Source organism: Aethalodelphis obliquidens, unplaced genomic scaffold (assembly GCF_003676395.1).
Source record: "Aethalodelphis obliquidens isolate GAN/ISIS:26980383/991018 unplaced genomic scaffold, ASM367639v1 scaffold2, whole genome shotgun sequence".
Taxonomy (NCBI): Eukaryota; Metazoa; Chordata; class Mammalia; order Artiodactyla; family Delphinidae; genus Aethalodelphis; species Aethalodelphis obliquidens.
Window position 1 is genome coordinate 59,373,731 of NW_020837946.1, and position 20,895 is coordinate 59,394,625.

The 20,895-nt window shown below is 44.9% G+C and overlaps 1 protein-coding gene across 1 annotated transcript in view; it reads right to left on the bottom strand.

Moving 5' to 3' along the window:
* Positions 1–20,895, bottom strand: part of RAPGEF4 (Rap guanine nucleotide exchange factor 4) — a 234,699-nt gene that overhangs the window by 67,241 nt on the left and 146,563 nt on the right. The window contains exons 4-7 of the mRNA XM_027128182.1: positions 20,341–20,394; positions 19,924–20,030; positions 15,763–15,884; positions 14,014–14,197 (exon numbers count right to left, since the gene is read on the bottom strand). Of these exons, the coding sequence (XP_026983983.1) occupies positions 14,014–14,197; positions 15,763–15,884; positions 19,924–20,030; positions 20,341–20,394 (467 nt within the window). The remainder of the gene's footprint in view (positions 1–14,013; positions 14,198–15,762; positions 15,885–19,923; positions 20,031–20,340; positions 20,395–20,895) is intronic.

Sequence of the window (20,895 nt, forward strand, 5' to 3'; positions counted from 1 at the left end):
GATTAAATAAACTCAGGGAGTGTTGCTGTACTGAGCAGAGCGCTGGGTTTAGCGTCTGAAGATCAGGTTTTAACCTTGGTGTCACCATTCACCAGCTGTGTGACATCAGAGGCTCAGTTTCATCTGTAAACTGGGGACAATATCTTTCCGAGAGTGATGTGAGAGCTAAAGGAAGTAGCGAATGGGAAGGTATCTGCATATTTATTTGAGTGAGCGAAAAAAAAAACCCAGCAAAGTGATATTCAAAACTTAAACCCTTGCACGAGAAAAACAAACTTACAAATTAAGTATGACTCTTGGTTCGGCAAATTACATCTAGAACTCAGTCAATTATTAGATACGTACTTGGAGCTATCGAAACTGAATTGTAAATATTCTAAAAGAGTTGAGTTAGATAATTTTGCAACTATATTCCAGATCAAATGGGAGCTAACTGGAGGAAGAAAACTCTTTGCATCCCTTGGGCATTACCTTCTCAAGGACAGCTTTAACACAAACAAAAGAATATGATATCCTTCTCTTATAGAAACAACAGAGGGTATATTTCCTAATGCCTGCCTGTGCTAAATCCATGACCCAGGGAGGTGCCAGCCAGGTTCACCTCCTGCCAAGGATCACCACTTAAGGATACACTGTGCCCCAATCTAGTGGAATGCAGAAAGTAGGGGACCCACCGAAGGAAAAGCTATGGCCCCAGGGACTCTGAAGGAGCCAGGCCTTCTTAGCAAGGGGCCTAATCTACTACTTGACTTAGACATGGGGATTTTGAAACTAGGACCCTTGGAGATTTAAAAGTCAACTGAGTCACCTCAGTCCATCTACTACGATAGAGGCAGCTAATGTGAAGTCTCAAGGTGGGCGTAATAGGATTATGGCTCTTCAGCACAAGGGGCAGCCCTGCTGTTCCTGCTACTTGACATCAGCCGCAAATAGCACGGACCCTCCTAGAAGCTTGGCTAAAGGAGAAAAGGGTCGCCAAGTCTCATTCTCAACTCCATGGAGTGGGCTGTTATGGAGGGAGAAGAAAACCTCAGCCGGGAAAAGAAAGGGTTAGAATTTAGCTCTAAAATCTTGACAGATTCAGAGTTGGAATTTGGGGAGCAGATATCTATGAGTTTAGGAAGAGTTTTCACATAATATCAACATGAAATCCACACTGATCAAGGTTTACAGATTAAAAAAATAAATGCTGCCTTTAGGATCTATAAATCCCATTATATTAAAGATCACTGAATTTCATCCAAGAGTTAAAACAGATGATGATGGAATCTGTCAGACCCTCAATGCAGCATACTGAAAATCTGACAGTGTGTCAAGGCTGCCCTTTGAGCCACTTAGTTAGTCTTAGGACCTGCACCAAAGTGTGGGAGAAGACAGGTAAAGATGGCAACTTTCAGGCTATTTTCGAAACCCACTCAACTTCCCACTGCCCCACACTACTGAGCACGGCCTGAAGCTCTCCTCCCCCAGGCCACTGCCCTCCTCGATCTCTCCCTGGTCTTCCAGACATTTCTTCTCAGTGTCCTTTATGAGCTGTTGTTTTTTTGTTCACCTCTAGAATTGTGCTGTGCCCCCCAGGCTCTGCCACCTTCAGCTCTGTTCTCACTTCGTTCCACCTTCTCTCCGTGGGAAAAGTCCCCAACTTTCATCTATACGATGCCGAGACCTCAATCTTTATCTCCAAACAGATTTCTCTCTTGAGCTCCAACAGCTTCCTGGCCATCAATTCCCAGACAACCCACAAGTGTCACAAGCTCAGTCTGTCCAGAAGTGCTCCCTCATCATCATACAGGCTCTCTTAAAGCAGGTCTCAACTGACTTTCCTAGACTCATCTCTCTTTCCTCTCTTCACATCTTCCCTCATGGCTGTCTACGTTCTTTGCTCCAGGGATAACCAGACATCTCCCTGGTCCTCAGACACGCGAAGCTGTTTCTCGCCTCCAAGACTCTTCACGTGCTCCTCTCTTTGCCTGGGATTTTTAATTTTTTCCTGCTTCAAGCCCAGCTCAGATGTCCTCTCGCCTAGGTAAAACTGGTTCTCCAAAACTTATTCTTCCATGGCACATGATCCAACTGCCGTGGCAATTACAACATACTGTGAACGATGTTATTTGCTTAAAAATCCGTGATTTTACACTGCTCTTCTCAAGAGAAGCAGCATCTGGTAGTGCAAAGGGTGCTAAGCTAAAAACAGAAACAGGATTTGAGGTCTAAAACAGGAACTTCCTAGGTGCCCAACTGGTCTAATGCCTTGTCCCTACATCTGTAAAGAGAGGGATAATAAACCGGATTGCTGTAAAGATTAAACGAGTTAATATACACGAAGCATTCATACATTGGAAATACGGTACCCATGCAGGATGGCGTTATTAAGGGGGAGGGTGTTCAATCCATCTCATCAGATGAATGCATGCACAAGTTCTCACGACTCATGCGGAAGTCAAGGTCTGCCCAGGGGAGATGGCAGCAGTGCCAAGGACCAGTTCCTGTTCTGTGGCCTGAAGGACACAGGGGCTTACGCTCTGTTATCCTTCCCACTGAAGGTCCATTAGGACAAGGTGTCCATGACACAGCTCACTTTAGGTACAGCACACATAAGTGTCATGGTAAGTAGTTAATTATTAATGGAGGGAGGAGACAGGATGAAAATGTTGGATCTCACCTGTTACTCCAAATCCCATTCAAAGATAGAAAAGACAGATTTTTCTGTAGGATTATAAATTTGTTCATCCAGTTTTAAGAAGTTACCATTTTAGACCAGCTGAACTTATTCAGTCTAACTAAGTCCAGATCCGTGGGGGCCTGGACAGAGATGACCATGAAAGGCCAAGCAGCACCTGTTGGGTAGGACCCCTTTTTATGGTCAGAATTTTGTCTGCCATGCTAAAGGTCTCATAGGAAAGATATTTAAAAATCCAAAACAGCACTGAAAATCAGTAATGTCACCACGACAAGCCATAACATAGCACTATCCGTGGACCTGAGAGTTTCAGGAATTCTTGGGTGATAGGAAGCAGATAGGGATAGAATGGCTGAGGTGTGTCTGGAGGCAGACACAGCTCTGGACTCACGGAAGAGAGACCATCACAGGAGGGAGACAGCCCTGCTGGTAAGACAAGGGCAGGAGAGGGTCCCAGGGCTCATCAAAATACGGCTCCATGGGCTTCCCTGGTGGCGCAGTGGTTGAGAGTCCGCCTGCCGATGCAGGGGACACGGGTTCGTGCCCCTGTCCGGGAAGATCCCACATGCCGCGGAGCGGCTGGGCCCGTGAGCCATGGCCGCTGAGCCTGCATGTCCGGAGACTGTGCTCCGCAATGCGAGAGGCCACAACAGTGAGAGGCCCACGTACCGCAAAAAAAAAAAAAAAATAAATAAATAAATAAAAAATACTGCTCCACTCAGGACAGGGGGCCGCTGGGCCCCTCTCCCACTCTACGCGCCGAGCGGCAGCCTGCCCCAGGGTTCACTGCCAGGCTACAGCTCGAGAGCTGCTCCAGAGAAGCCTGAGAAGGAAGCAGAGGCCTGGGCCCTCCTGCCAGACACAGAGGACGGAAAGCAGTGGCAGCTCTCCCAGGAGGGACTTCCCGGGAAGGGCTCTGTTCTGGGAGAGGCTCCTTCGTTTGGCAACTAGCGGGAAGACGGTAGTGGCTTCACCCTGCCTGCCCCCCTCACGCCTCTGATAAAGCAAGGCCTGTCCGGAAGCATGGCCCCCACTGCCTTCACAGGGGGTGGGAGTGTGGATGGCCAACCTGCAGAGACCCACGTGGAACTTATTCTACCCCTGGACCTCCATTCATCAATAACCAAAACGAAGAAATACAGACTTGCACGCGGCTTGCTGGATGCCCTGGAGAAACCCGGGACAGCCATTTGAAACAGAACGGAACAAAGCCTAGAAACGGTTTAGTCTGCGAGTCCTAAATAACATCCCGAATAAAAGGGAAAAAAGGAACAAAACAAAACAAAAACGAGCCTGTGGTCTACAGTGGTCAGTGTCATCACAGGGCAGGCCACTGTCCCTGGGCGATCCACCCAGGTCGGAACCAACTTTTTGGTCCTGTCTACAGCACATGTTTTAACAAGGTGAGAGAAGTCAGGACTGCAGGGCGTGAAGAGACTCGCTTTAGAAAATGAGCGTATTCACAGTTAACAAAGCGGCAAAAGCGTTCGGGAGAGGTGCGCCACGAGGTGTTTCCGTGGACGTGCCGTTAGGCCAGATGGAGTGGAAGTCGGTGTGGCCAGCCTGCGTCCACCGAATCAAATGGGAGCCCCTCCCCCACCCCAGTGGACTCTGTGGCCGCAGTGACAGAACAAGCCCAGCCAGGCCGGAGCCGCCCGCTCAGAGCCGCTGTGCCATCTAGTGTCTCAGAAGAGACTCACCTCTCTGCTCTGGAAACAGACGAAAGCTCTCTCCTCTCCATGTACCCCACCCCCCGGAAGAGCGTCCGACACCACATCTAACATGGAGCCTTCCCTACCACGATCACTGAACAAAAGCGGGCTCGTCGTGGCAAACAGTGGCATTAAGTACCTCTCATGCTTTGGTCTTTGTGGGGCAGACAGAGAGAACACTGGAGAAGAGATCCTGCAGATCAGCCCCCAGCCTGTTCCAACAGTAATGAAAGGGGCCCAAGGACTGAAGGCAATTTGGCTTTCAAGAGTCAAGGGAACACTGTGCCCCGCGCGGGAGGAGGGAACTCCCAACGCACCTTCACAGAGGACATGCGAGGCTGGGGAAGTGAATTGACTCTCCCGGCTGCTCTGAGTGGCAGCCGGTGAATGTACCTGGTCTTTACTCGTCCTTCTCCAGATGTCACAGGGAGAGGTATTAGGCATCCCTGCTTCTTTACAAATCTGCGTGGTGCCACATTGATGTGGATGTGTTGGATCCTGCTGTGGAAAGGCCTAGTTTCTGCAGGGGATGCATTCCGGCAGCAATGCCTTAGTTACAGACAAGATAATAAACGGGGATGGAGGGAGAGGCATTTTATACATTAAAGGATGGGAGGACTCAGGTGATATTGGAAGCTGCTGGTAAATACAGTTTTATCAAGGAATTTATCAAGGTCAGAGACAGAGCAACTCAGTTACTGGAACGTGGATAAAATGAGGGATTCGTCCAGGCACGAAGCATGCACACTGGCATGGCCAGTGGTAACCTAGGCAGGTGAAAAGACCCAGTTCTTCGAGAACTGTCGCCTAGTAGACGTATTCCCTGGTGCATGGGGAAAATACCCAGAAAAGTCAATGTTATAAATATCTAAGCAAGACCTGATCACGCGTCAAAATAAAGGAAACGCTTTGTTCTTTTTTTCTTGGGGGTGGAATGCTTTACTTTGGTGGCAACACTTCACCTCAACCCACCTGACTCTCCTGCTTTCAAGTCATTTCTCAAGCGTGGATCATTTCCCAACACTCTTCAGATCTTGAGATCTCACCTCACCCCCCTTCCCTTAAAGGAAAGTTTGGTGTGGTTTTCCACCCCCTTGTCTAAAAAACCAGCACAACATGTTTGTTTCTTTCTCTTTTCACCTCCCAGGACCCTTGCTTCCTAAGAGTTAGCAGTTAAGGGTTTGAGTCATTCCAGGAGCTTGGTGACTTGCCATTTAAGGTGTCCTGCCCAGCTCTGTCTGCTCGCTTCCCTGCCACACCACCACCCCTCACCTTACCTTTAACCCAGAAAAGGACATCTTAAGCTTATCAGATACAATTAGGCATTTTCTAGTTCTGATAGCAAAGCCTGTGCACACGGGGATTCTTCCCTTCTTCGTGAAGTTGGAAATGCATACAGTTTACAACTGCAGTTAAGGGTAAAAGCTTCATGAATATTTGAGAGAAATGAAGTCATCCCCAACAGGACATGGGGTAAGGGTTCTGTGATTCAGGGCCTCTGAGGGCTAAGTGTTTTGGGGACAGTGTGATTTGAGGTTTTTCATGTTTAGAAACCGAGTATGCCAGAAATTCTCCCAGCAGAAGTGTTTACTATAAGGGCACGATAGAAGTGTACCATTAAACCTTTTAAAAGGTACAACTATAAATATTTTCCTTTAAAACACTTAAGCAGCAACTTGAGAAAAACAAACAAATTTGGATAGAAGCGCATAGTATAGCAACCTGCCTCTGTATATAAGACATACATGTCAGATAGAAAATGCAAATGTTTTTTGAGCAGATGCTATGTGGATATATTATTTTTCCTTATAAAAATTAATTCTTCATGAATCAGGGACAGATAGATTATCCATATTTCTTTGGACTCCACTGCTTGTTCAGTAAAGCCACCAGAGAGGAAGAAGTTTAGGCAATCTATTAGAGAGGAAAGATTATTATCCATGAAAAAAGTGAATGAAACTGGATTTGGAGTAAGCAGACTTGGGCTCAGTTCCTGGTTCAGCCACATATACTACTGTGTGATGTTAAAGAAGACACTTGCCATCTACTAAGCTCAATTTCTCCATCTGTAAATTGTGGATAATAACATTAGTCCTACTCAGTTCATAGTTATTCTGAGGTTCAAAGAGGTGATATATGTGAGGTCACTATATAAAACGTATAGCGTGACTCATTTTTAGTTGTTAAGTTTTGTTTGTGATCCTGGCTAGTGTGTTGATATAATTTTTTTCTACAGTACATTTGTACCTCATCCAGGTCTATACAGTAATAACTTAATGAGATGAGACTACTCTGCAATAATTATTTTAGAATCAGATTTCCATGACATCTTCCCTCAGTAATGCTCAAAGAACAAAGCCAAGAGACCATTTTGAAGCCTTTTTGGCCTGGGATAGGTGGTAGACCATAGAACAGAACACAGGATCCAGAGTCAGAAAGACCTGGACCAAATCCTGAGTCCACGACTTTCAGGATGAACACAGGCAAGTGACTTAACCTAAGCTTCACTTTCCTAATCCGTAAAATATGGATAATATTAATAACTACCTCATGGTTCTGCTGAAATAATTGAATTAGACAACTGTTGAACACAGTGCCTAGCACACGTGTGTTCAATAAATGTTGGCTGCGATTAAATACTATTGCATTTGTTTTTCCATTCACAGTCCCTTTGTGAAACTGGGAGAGAGTAAGCAGGTATTAAATTTATAGTTTAAGAGATCTGTAATCTGGAGCTGTTGGGGGACTTACTGGTAACTTGGTAATACTAGAATCCGGGGCTCTTGTGCTAATATTACTTTCACTTTATTTAGCAGACTCTTAGGTCAAATGCATGTATCTCAAATGCTGTCATTAAATTCTTAAAATATAATTAACTGTAATCTCATAAAACTCAGTATCTGGCGTTCTATCTTTAGTCTCAGCCCCTCCAATCCGCTCTCTACAGATAGCAGAGAAACCTACCTACTGCGAAGCTGGCCATGCCACATCTCCCTTTAAACCAGTCAACGGTGCCCCAAATGGCTATAAAATAATACCCAAGGAACACAGAAGCAGACCTTCTTCAATCTGACCTCAGCCTAACTCTCCAGCCACGTTTACCAGCACTCCTGGTCTGGGCACTCCTTCGCTTCCCTGCTGGAACTTTCTGGACACCTTTCTAGCCACAACCCCACTCCTGCACCCCTGCCAGGCTAGGAATTCTTTCTTTGTTCTGGGAAGAAGAGCACTAGAATATTATTTTCTGCTGCCCCTAAGAAGAAAGGGCTTGAGAATCAACCTAAACATCCACCATGAGAAACTGAATGCACTGAGGAACATTCAGAGGATAGACTACTATGCACCTATTAAAAATACCACCTTTAAAAAATACTTAAGGTTAAAAGAGAATGCCGTGACATATTATTAAGTGTAAAAAGTTAAAAAATAACTGAAAAATAACCAGAGGGATAGGCACCGAAACGTTAATAATAATAATCTCTGGAAAATGTGATTGGCAGGTGTTATTTATTCTTCTTTGACTCTTTTCAGTAGTTTCCAAATTTTCTAAACGAGGAACAGATTGACTTTAACAGTAAAAAGTCATACAAATCTTGAGGCGATCCAATAATGATCCCTAAACTGTAAACGGCAGCTACACCCATCTTTCTGTCTCCCAGATCTGAATCCTAACGGCAGCAATCCAATGGCTGGGTTCCCGGGCGTGTAAACATGAGGCATAAGTGGTAAATTGCTTTCCTAGGGGAGAGGCAAATCTAAACACAAGGAACGAACGGCCCACTTACTGCAATCATTTCTTCTGGTAAATTCCACAAGCTTACACTTAGGGCACAGAAATCTTTCCAGGAAAAACAAAGGCAAAGTTGGCCACGCAGTGAAGAAAAAGAATCACAATAAAATCTTTTTTTTTTAAATTTCATAAAGATTAGGTCTTTCAGTCATGCTTCTCTTTTCATCTGATTTGCATCTGAGGATGGACTTCATAACTCTGAACATTCTCTTGGCATATCTCAACAGAAATCAAACCCCTAGGCACCACTCATTTTAGGCTTGCTAATCTGGGTTCCCCTGAGGAAACACATTTCCCTGTAACTATCAGGATTTCAAATTTCACACCCTCCAAAACAGCTTGGACAGGTAAAGACCCTACTAAAAGCAGGCTCGGGCTTCCCTGGTGGTGCAGTGGTTGAGAGTCCGCCTGCCGATGCAGGGGACGCGGGTTCGTGCCCCGGTCCGGGAAGAGCCCACATGCCGTGGAGCGGCTGGGCCCGTGAGCCATGGCCGCTGAGCCTGCGCGTCCGGAGCCTGTGCTCCGCAACGGGAGAGGCCAAAAAAGGGGGAGGCCCGCGGAACCGAAAAAAAAAAAAAAAAAAAAAGCCGGCTCTGCTAAGGAAAACACATAGCCTCTCAAGTGCCCTCTAGAGCAAGTGTGTGGAACAGAGGGTAGAGGCTGTCTTAATGTAGCCAATTGCCTGATAAACAACCCTCCTTCCCCCTTCTGGTATTTTCTCATGTCACTTGATTATCTTAAATTGTTTCCTTTCCATCTTATGCCCCATAGGATATGTTAGAAAATATTACTTGATCACATGAAATAAATGAACTCAAGCTTATGAGTTTCTGACCCATTTGGAAGACTCCATAACCTACCAACAATTCTCTTATGTGTTTATATATATATATTTTTTTAATTTCATTTTTTTCCCCCCTTCTGCTCAGGCCCAACTGTCTTAAGCTTCTAGGCTTTTAGGGAATTTCAAAATTGCAGACAGACCTAGAATTAGATTTGGGAAATGGCATCTCCTTCATTTCCCTCCCGCCTTTAGGCTGGTTTCTGATAGATCATTCTAAACAGTGCAGCACTAGGTCTCACTTTACTTGGAAGGAGAAGTTGGGAGGCTTGTATGGCAAGGGCCTTCTCTGTCTCCTTGAAGTCTCTTTTTATCCAGATGGCCTCAAGTTCATAACATCCTGCTTACCTGCTCATTCCACATCTCTTTGCCCATGGCCCCTCTCCAAAGTACCTGCTCAAAGGTAGCCAGAGTCCATGTTTCTGCTGGTAAGGGTCTCCACTGTATCTATTTGCTGTAGGGTAACCTCTTGTTTTTAGACTTTTAAACAAAGCAAAATCAAAACAATAAGCTCCAAGAGCTCATTTTAGGTTTGATGGCCCTGTCTGGAAGCTGCAGCAACAGCACCATCAAACTGCCACTGTTCTATAGCACTTGCCCCCAAATGCCATCCAGGTCTGCACCTGTAAAACCGGGATGGGCATTGTGAGCCACTCTGCCTGCCACCACATAAAAAGCTAATTTCGCATTCAGAATGTATGTTTTTTTTTCAATACCAATAGCAACAAGAGTGTGCCAAAAAATTTCCCCTGAAGCTCTATTCTGTTTTTTAAACTGCAGAACATTCTTTCATAGTCTGACAGTTAAAATGCTGCAGTTAATGTAATAAACAGAGAATTTTTCTAAGTAGCCTGTCAAAACAAGTGACACTTTTTTTTTGCTAGTGAGTCTCAGATTCAGAACAATAGGAAGTACCTTTCAAAGCAACATCTTCATTATACAATCAAATTCTCAAAGTAATCTTCTCATCAAAGAATATTGTGTTATTTCTTTCTCAGTAATTATCAGAGTTCTGCAACCTCTCTGGTAGTGGTGACTATTATAAAATGCAGCTGTGCTGAGTTTCTATGCTGGGGGGTCTTGCCCCGGTCAATATGGAACCAATGCATCTCACGCCTCCATATTTCTTAATGACTTGGCAGTTTGGGCAGTAAAAAGTCAACATTTACAGAACCTGTGAACATGCCCTCACGTTCCCAGGAGCAAAGTGCTCGGCCGCTTTCTTCAAGGACAGCAGTGATACCATCAATTCTTGATAATCTCAGCTTATTTTCTTTCCACTTAAGTAAAGTAGAAGCTCCAAAGGTTATTATCAGATCAAAAAAATGGTGTTGTGTGTGTGTGTGTGTGTGTGTGTGTGTGTGTGTGTGTGTGTGTAGTTTGAAAGTCTGTCTCATAGAATTAGATTCCTTCTTTTTCACTTTTCCATTTCTTAGGGGCTATCATTCCAATAGAAAGGAAATCTAAGAGTACCAAGTCAAAAGAACTACCAGCCCAATTCCAACATTCGAGGTTTCATAAAACCTGAAAAGATGGGAAGATCCCAAGGGCGCCCAAAATGATGTACCTCGGGATACGGGTGAAACCTGTACTTTAGCAGCCAGTGATAGGTTAAAAAAGTCCAAACTTTGGAATGTAATTTTCTCTGAAGAATCTTTGGGCTGCCAAGGATCATGCGATTCAATGCTGTATGGAAGAAAAGAGAAGCACAAGCACAGGCTCCTATTTCTACGGGTAACTCATGAACCCAGCTCTTAGGCTCTTGTGAGGGTGAATCAAACAATTAGCACAAATATCCCTTGCGCGGTGCTTTGCACACAACCAGCACTCAATATGTGTTTGCTGCATCTGAATCTAATTTGGGAGTGCCCATCCCATTGGATTAGCAACTCTCCAAAGGCATGAACCATTTTGCTACTTTCTAAAAACATCTTTGGTAGATGCTCAAAAATGTTTGTGAATTGAATGGCATTTCTGTCTCCCTTGAAGCAAGGGAGAGCTGAGGGAACATCAGAGCTGGGGCTAAATGTTCATTTATTCATTCATTCACTAAGCAAAGGTTTACTGACGGTCAGCTTGGTGTAGTGCACAGAGTTAGGGATACGGCCTTTTCTAATTTCCACAACAAGTTCAATTTCCCTCTCCATATTACATTCTATCAACATACACGACATTTTCCTTTGTAGCATGTAGTGCAGTGGTGATTAAATGATTACTTGCATAACTAGTTGTTTACGGTCTGTCTTCTGTCCCAGACAGAAAGCTCCAGGAAGGAGGTGCAACCCTCTAGTTGAATGCTGCAGCCTTTGCAACTAACATAGTATCTAGGACAAAACAGATGTTCAATAAATATTGGTTAAATGACTAAATGAATGAATGAATGAAGTAAAATGAGCTATGTCTTTGCCTTTAAGAAACTCGCAGTTTCCAATAATGTTTCTCAACAGGGGCATTCTTTTCAGGGCAGCTTGTTTTGGAGGGTTCTAGGTACTGGTGTGTGTTCAGCATCCCACATTTCCTGATGCCCCTAGGGGCTGTCCCCATCTGATTCAGAACCACTGTGTGATGTGGGCTTGAATGAAGATGGCAGCAAGAAGAGCAAGAAGGGATGAAGCCAGCAAATGATGAGGTAAACGAAGGACAGTAAGACACGGGGGTGTGGGGAAGAGAGAGGGGAAGCAGTCTGACAGGAAGGAGGACACAGTTTAGAGTGGGGGCCTTCATCGGAGTTCCCCAAGGCCTGGGGATTCTCCCGTCGCTCCCCAACCCCTGTGGTCCTTCAGGGCAGAGAAAACATAAATTCCTGGGCAGTTTTCTTGACTACGACGCATGAAGGTCAGTGAAGCTCTGGGTTTTCTGTTTGATATTTTGGCTTTTCCAGCAACAGTTTTGTTTGAAGAAAGCGTTTTGAGGTTAAAGGAGCTAAAATGCATGGCTCTGGAGTTAAGGATGACGACGCTAACTGGGTGGAGGGAAGGCCTCTGAAACACACGGCGCAGGACATTGAGACCCGAGAGGAAGTTGTGACAAAGGGGTCACGGTGTGACCAAAAAATGAGCTATGCTGAAGAGCCTTTTTGCAGCACGGAGTGAGGGCAAGGGAAAGGGGGGAATCCTGGGGAAAGGGAAGGAGGGTGCGGTGAGAGGCTGCTGTGAGTTGGTGTGCGGGGCCCACGCCGGGAAGCTGGTCTGAGGGACACCTCGCTCTTGGAAAGCGCCCAGGGGACACGCGAGACGGGCAAAGTATAAGGCTCTTGTCGAGCCCCGCTGACGAATGGAGGTCGGCCAAGCCAGTGACTCGGAGCCGACACCCACAGCTGGCGCGCACCGGTTGCCGGGTGGAGAGGGATTTCGTTTCCAGCAGAAAAACATAAGCTCTGTGTGCAGTGGTTTCAGATCCAGGGGCCAAGTCACCCCTCATTGAAAAGGTCTCCCTGAGGTTGGGACTGAGGCATATACCCTTCTTCATATGCCCTGTGGCAATTAGCTGAGTGCCCTGAACAGATGAGGGGCTCAATACACTCTTTCTGGATTGATCAGATAAAACTCATGGAGTCTTCAACTTTAGCTGATGGTCAGGTGGGTTTCCACTGCGCTGGAAGGGAGGGAACACCTCACTGGCTGACTGGAGGCCTTGAAGAGTTTAATGGAGCAGTGGTGTTCTCTTAAGAATGTGCCCTTAAGATAAAAACTCTAATTCGAAAAGATACATCCAGCCCTATGTTCATAGCAGCGCTATTCCCAATAGCCAAGACATGGAAACAACCTAAATGTCCATCAACAGATAAATGGATAAAGAAGATGTGGTATATATATACATGTAGATATATAGATACACACACACACACACACACACACACACACACACACACAATGGAATATCACTCAGGTATAAAAAAGAATGAAATAATGCCATTTGCAGCAACATGGATGGACCTAGAGTATATCATACTAAGTGAAGTAACTCAGAGAAAGACAAATATTATATGGTATCATTTATATGTGGAATCTAAAAAGTAATACAAGTGAATCTATAAATAAAACAGAAAGACTCACAGACATAGAAAACAAACTTATGGTTACCAAAGGGGAAAGGGAGGGGGGAGGATAAATTAGGACTATGGGATTAATAGATACAAACTACTATACATAAAACAGATAAACAACAAGGATTTACTGTAGAGCATAGGGAACTATATTCAATATCTCACAATAACCTACAGTGGAAAATAATCTGAAAAAAATATAAAACTGAATCACTTCGTTGTACACCAGGAACTAACACAATATTGTAAATCAATTATACTTCAATTAAAAAAAAATAAAAAAAGAATGTGTCTTTAAGCTAAGGAGCAGAAGCCTCCGCATGGGGTGAAAGTATGTGCTGAATGAATGAAAGGAGGCATACAAGCACAGGTATGAGGTCTAATGGTTCTGACGACCTCTGTCCTATTGCATCAGGAAGAAAGGGGCTTCCACAGTCTGGCACAGAAGCAGAGCAGTTTGTTTGTCATGGACCAAAGGTCATTTAATACGTGTACCCAGTTTTGACACCCCGAGCCAACTGCGAAAAATCTCTCTAGCTTTAACTCATGCAACAGGGAAGTGGAACTATCTGGCTCAAACACAAGAGGCAGACATATCTGTCACTCCTTCAGCATCTCTCCTTTGGCCCTGGGGGAAGGAAGGCCACATCTTTTTTTTTGTGGTACGCGGGCCTCTCACTGCTGTGGCCTCTCCCGTTGCAGAGCACAGACTCCAGACATGCAGGTTCAGCGGCCATGGCTCACAGGCCCAGCCGCTCCGCGGCATGTGGGATCTTCCTGGACCGGGGCACGAACCCACGTCCCCTGCATCAGCAGGCGGACTCTCAACCACTGCGCCGCCAGGGAAGCCCGGCCACGTCTTTTGAAGTCAGCCTTGCTTTCCTCCGCCCAGGTGTGCACCTTTGCACGGGTGACCAGCAGGGGGAGCCGCACGGTCTCACTCACGGTTTGCGGAGGATCATCCTCATGTGGGCGTCGGGGCCCATCTGCGACAGCAGCAGCATGGTGTCTTGCAGCTCCTCGTCACACTCCTTTTTCTCCTCCTCTGTAGGCAAAGGGGCATCCTCATGCTCATCATCCAGAAATCGATAAAATAAATATTTATCTTGGAAATGATGCTCCTGGTCCACTAGGGGAAACACGGAGGCAAGCGTCAGCTGCTGCACCTCTGCCTCACGGGCCCGTTTACCAGAAACGGATGGACGGTGTCGGGCAAGAGAGCCAAGTGGCAGCAAAGTGGTGAGACTCCTCACCCGTCTCCCTCGGCCTCACCCAGGCGGGTGCAGCTGTAGGATGCAACCTCCGTGCTGCAGTCATGCACCTCACAGCCCTCTCTGACCCGCCCATCTCCTGAGCTGCCCTGGGACTCTCGTATGAGAACCTGCCAGCTTTCCTGAGATGAGCACTCTGACCAGCAAGAATTGCCTTGGTGACATTTTCTAGCATGTGGGATATCCGTCCTAAACAGGAAAATAACCAGCTACCAGATCATGCTCTATAATGTTTGTTTGTTTGTTTCAAAGTACAGACTTAGCAAAAAACAGAAAACCCGACTTCGTCAGGATCAGAATTGATGTTTTTCTTTCTATGTGTACTGCTTATAAACACGTCTGTCTGCAGTTAAAAAATTAAATTGTCTGAACAAAGCTGACAGGACCAAACATCTAGGTCATATACCCCTAGGATATTATGGTAATTTCCTTCCAGGGCAAGTTTTAAAGAGTTTTTTTTTTTTTCTCTTATTCCCTTTAAACAAGAAGATTTAGATCTCAGTAGGACAAAGTCATAAACTTGGCTTAGAATCCCTCATCTCTGTGTCTTAAAGCTCTTAAGCCCCTTTTCAGGAGGGAGAATCAACCCTATCCAAAGATAAGGAGGAGTGGGAGGATCCTTGCTGCTCAAAATATGATCCCTGGAACTGCAGCATCAGCGTCGTCTGGGAGCTTTGGGAAATGCAGACTCTCTGGACCCATCCCAGCCCTGCTGAATCAGAATCTGCATTTTAACAAGAGTTCCAGGTGATCTGTATACACAGTAAAGTCTGTGAAAACACTGGCAAGAGCATCATTAGATTCCCAGGTATTTAAAAATTAAAGGAATGATTTTAATAGTTTGGAAGAGTGATCTTTAAACAAATGGCATGAGGAGTTCAATCCCAGTTCCACGCCAGTCCTGAATAGCTACTCTGCTCAGTGAGAGCCCCTGTGGATATCAGGGGCTACGCCACAGAGCACACTCCTGCTATTACGTGTGGGTACAAAAAAACTGCCTCTCCCAGAAAACTCAGCTTCTGAATTCAGTACTCTCTTTCATGTTATCAGCCCGGCCACACACTCTGTTGCTCTTCCGTCGGCCCCTACGTCAGGACTGCTATGCAATGCTCAGAGTATAACCATGCTATTGATGAACCGTGAATGCAAACTAATAAACATAATTGGAACTGACGCACTCGGGTTTCAATTTCATTTTCCCTTCATCCGCTCTCCCAAGTTAGGAAGGTACAATGGTGGAACACTGCAGTCAACGGCATCCACTTGCTGCATTTGTACTGCTGAATGAAGATGCTAGCTCTGCGTGTCCCTAAAGGCATCATAATTCTTTCTGGCCCATGTGGGAGTTCAGCCACAACCTACCTAGGGAAGTGCACTTCCTAGCATTTCTTGAGGGTTTTCCAGGGACCGTGGCTCATCTTACCGTGGTTGAGAACACCGTCTTCCACCAGGACTTGCCACATGCCAACAGCTTGAATTCGGGAGTGAACACACGGAGTCTGCTGCAGCATCCAGTCCACCAGCTCGGTTCCCACGCAGCATTGTCTAAGGAGCGGGAGGACACAAAGGAGGGGAAGTCACCCCCTTGCAGATGAAGGACGGGAGATGGCTTCTGAGAGGAGACCCTCCCACAGGGCTCCACGCTCTTCCACCCTAAGAGGTCTCATGGCAAACAAAGCACTGCGTGATGTGGCCTCAGGTTCTCAAACTTTTGTACAAACCAATAAAACCACTCAACTCACGAGAGAGCCTTCTAGGTAAGGCTGGCTAAACGAAAGAGCATTACAGGCAGCAGCCCCAGGGGAGACTAAAGGGCAGCTAGACGGGGAGCGTGACCTGGCAAGAGAATCCCAGGGCCAGAAACTCTTGAGCCGGTCCCAGAAAAATCTCAGTGTAAAATGAAGGCAAAGCATAATTCTGACTTCCTTCACTGGAGCCTTTTGAGGAGTGAGTTAAGGTTTGTGAGGCCCTAGGAGGTGCTCCGTGAAAGGCTATGTGTAAATGCAAAATTATATAGCGCTTTCTGTTTTCAAGTAATACTACTGAGCTTCCTCAGAGGGGTGCTGGGAGAAACAAGCAATTAGCGATGCAAATCTCTGAAAAAAGTGTGATGCAATGAGCATCTGCACTTCGACAGAGCCTGTCATCTGAAGAGCTCCAGATCCTTTCTGTACAGGCACGCGTTCATCCCTATGATGACCCTCTGTGGTAAGCTGGTCAGGATGGGCAAACTACGTGTGTTAGTTCGGAAACATATAACTATACACACGTATTAGGAAACCTTCAGTGGGGAGAGGGGTGTTCGTGGCATGACTGTTCAACGGAGGAAATGGGATCTTGAAGTCCGGGGGAGGAATCCCAAGGGACGGGAATAAGCAGGGAGTTTCAGAGCAGCTGGCTGCCTGCAGCTGGGTCTGAGTCACTGGTGACCTCCCCTCCTGTGCTGAGGATGCCACCATCTCTGGGGCACTAAGGCTGGTTCCAGCCCAGGGAGCTCCTCTCTAGTGTGAACTGGAGGAGATTCCCAGTGCTGGTGCACTTTAGAAAGAGCCTAGCCTGGGAGAAGTCATGAGATCCAGCACCAGGTCTACTACTTATTAGCTGTGTGACTCTGGCCATATCGTTTCAAATCTCTGGTTCTCAGTTTTTTCATGTGTAAAAGAAAAGAGGAGGAAAAGATGGCTTCAAAGGCCATGTCCAGTTCTAAGACTCCAGGAACTCTGAAATCTATCTGAACTCCTGGGATGTCCTGATTCGGGTCTGACCCAAGACTACACCACAAGGAGGATGTCCTGAGAAAGCTGTTAGATTTCTAGGACTGCTCTGATTACAGTCCATACCTACACTTTAGAGCTTCAATAGGCAAAGAGGCACCTAGTTACTATTCATTGTGAACCAAACATATGATGTGTCATGTTCCTCATATAATTTGAGAATTTATTAATGGGAAAAGTCATGCAAAAGTATAAAAAAATCAATTTCATGTGGCTTTTAATTCAATGATTACTTTTACTAAAAAGAGCATATGGTGTTGAGATGATCCCAGAGCCTCTCGGCCCTGGGACAGGGTGTGAGAGTCTTGCAGTCAGAACACAGAACAAAGACACACAGCTGTGCCACTTGTGGCTGGTGGAATCACCGGGTTTCCTCTCTATTAATGATCTTTAGCTATTTTAAAATCGACAGCTGGGCTTCCGTGGTGGCGCAGTGGTTGAGAGTCCGCCTGCCGATGCAGGGCACACGGGTTCGTGCCCCGGGCCGGGAAGACCCCACATGCCACGGAGCGGCTGCGCCCGTGAGCCATGGCCGCTGAGCCTGCACGTCTGGAGCCTGTGCTCCGCAACGGGAGAGGCACAACAGTGAGAGGCCCGCATACCGCAAAAAACAAAAAAAAATAAAATCGACAGCTGATCTCTAGTGTGGTGATCACCGGGGGTGATGCTGCATCTGGGGAGACTTCAATCCCTTTGCACTGCAGTAATGGTAGAAGTGGCAGCAGGTGAAAACAGGAGGGAGGGAGAGGATGGGACTGGAAACAAGATCTGGGACCAGGCACTCAAAATGTCCTGCAGGAAAAAGAAATCATGCCTCTGGCTTCCGGTTGCGTCCACGGGTCATTATCAACAGATCATTAATTTGTGTCATAGGGTGCAGAATAGACGTAACACCTATATTTCAGGGGGTTAAAATCTTAGGACTATGGTGCAAGAAAGAGATTATGGTTTCTGACTTCTAGCTCCCGTTATTTGTCACCAAAGATGACATCTTTAATGGAATTTCCCTAATGCAAGTCAACACTTGGGAAAGCATAATCACATCTTAAACTAAGGGAATATAAATTTAAAAAGAAAAAGGTCCTTTAGCTGTATGAGATGTCTGAGATCTACTTAATGAGTTAAAGAGTTTGAACTCTCTCTGAGGACATGGACACATGAGTTTAACCTTTACTTCCCTCAAAACTGTAACAGTGTGTAGGAACTACAGATGCCAAAAAAAGAATGAACTTCCAGAGTTGAAGGAAAAGGCTTCCAAATGTAATCAACCAAAATGGTAGCTGGTAAATATCCCCATGAAAAGGGCAAGGGGAGCAATCGGTCTTAAGAGAGGGAACATGCCCTAAGAGGAGCACGCTACTGATTAAAGTGTTTCTCAAATCCCATCTCATTTCCAGAATTCTATCAAGAAGAGGCCAATCTAAATGTAACAAGCTGCCAGTTTTGGTCTTATAAGCATATTCATGACAAATGCAGGCAGAAGAGTGTTAGTTTGCAGGGAGTGCCGAAAAAGTGATCCAAAGAGAAAGCATTTGCAACGTGTTTCCATCTCTGTCCTTGGGAAAGAGACTGGATTTGAGGTACATATACTGGAAGGTTTGCTCTAGGGTAAACCAGGTATAATTTTACAGGTGCTATCATGGTTGACGGTCACTAGAAAGATATATATATATGTATCCTATGTGGTAACTTTAAAATTTGTATTCTAGCTTTTCACTGTGTCTTATGAATTTGGTTCACGTGAGTCAAATGGGTTTTGACTCATGCTAAGTCTGATGGGTTCTGAGGTCATGTCTAAACAAGGCTAAATGAGAGAGTCCGACTGATTGCTGAAAGAGGGCTGTGAGTCTGAACCGTGGGTGCAGGGAGAGGGAGTGAAGGCTTTTGTGCCATACACAGGACGTTCTAGTTCCTAAACCGCTGCTGAGTTGATAAAATCAAAAGTTAAAGATTAGACATGAATCCTTCATTTACCCACCATGGTTCAGTCATTCCAGAAGGTCGACTAAATCATACAGCCCCTGTCTTTATCATTTCTTAACTCCAGTGGCAGCTATAACGGGTCTTTATTCTATACGATTACAGAGGTGAAACAGAGTTGCGTATCTTATTATATGCATACTAGAATGAAATCCTACATTAGAAAGTAAATTATGTAAAGGGCATTTTATATTTTTTTCACTCCTGTATCCTTAGGGTTTGGAACACAATAATGCCTGGTGCCCAGTAGGTACTTAATAAATGTGTGGAATGAATGAATGACAGAATGAATGAATGAAACTTGCAAATAAACCAACCTTGGTTTAAATCCTGGCACTGCCATTCACTAGATTTGTGACTTGGTCAAGGAAAACTATTTAATCTCTTCTGAGCCTCAGTTTTATCATCTGAAAAATGGCCACACACCTACCTCGCAGGTTGTGATGAGGATGAAATGAGATAATATATATATATATATAAAGTGGCCTGGTACAGGGCTTCAAGTACAAATGAACACTTAGTAAATGTTAGTTGAATCTCATCTAAATCTAGTAGTTTTCCTAAAATACACTTCAGCAAACAGAATTACAAAAGTTTTCTATGTTCATCACAGTTAAAGCAATGTCTAAGCAAATTAGTTTAGGAGTAACTCCTGGGAATATGAGGGCTAATTAGAGTTAAGTGGGGATCCAAGACAAGCTTAACTTCCAGAACCTGGAGGATTATAAAACACGCTGCCCATGGATGGAAAACAGGGAAACACAAGTTTGTTCTAACTTCACTAATCACTAATCTGAGGGGGCCATAGCCTTTAGAATTATTGCACATACCTGTATGTCTTTAGGTGGTATTTTCTATCTCTTATCATGTGAGGTGCTCGAGAGAGAATGGCATTTCGTAATATTTTTCCAGCCCTGAGGATCTTCTCTGAAGGAACCTGAATTTTAATCAGATGGGAGGAGGGGAAGAGAAAGGAGAGTTAAAAATGGAAAACAAACCAGATGCATCACTAAATCACTTTCCAATCTGACTTTTACTTGAAAAATACAATCCACGTGTACGTTTGCATTGTTCACTCGTGTGACATGTCACTGTTTTACACTGAAAACTGAGACACACCGATATATACTGTTTCTAGAAACTGTATCCACAGTTTCTTGATGTGATGCTCTGACATATGGACCACTTCCAGTGGTTACTTAAGAAGCTACCTCTGCTGGCTCATCAACCCACCTGCATCCCATTACCTTGGTAATGGTGTTAGCAGGACGAAGAGGAACGTGAGGTTCAATGAGAGGTGTCTGAAAAATAAAATGTTAAAGCAAAAGAAAATTAAACAAAAAGCTCACTGAAGAAAATTATGGGTCAGGGAATAACAAGAAACATCCATTTTTATAAAACTCAAAATAGGATTAAAAAAGCAAGAGAGAAAATCTGCCTAAACAACTTGAATGCACAGGCATTCAAAGGGCAAAATTAAGACCATTCGATTTGCCAAAATTTAAACGTAAATTATTAAAAATGAAAACAACCAAACAGATAGGAATGATTAGATGTTTGCAGGCTTAATGAGAAGGGAATCAATACCTACCCACAGCATAACAAACATCAGGGCAGAGGACAAAGCAAAAGATAAACATGAATACAGATTAAAATGACCTATCTCAGGGGATAGGGATAAAGGACCGATTTAGAATGGAAATGAGCGACTTCATCCTCTCTCATGTAGTTAAGATTCTCTTCCTGCAATTTGTATTGTTAGAAAGTTTTAATTTTTTTTTTTTTTTTTTTTTTTTTTTTTC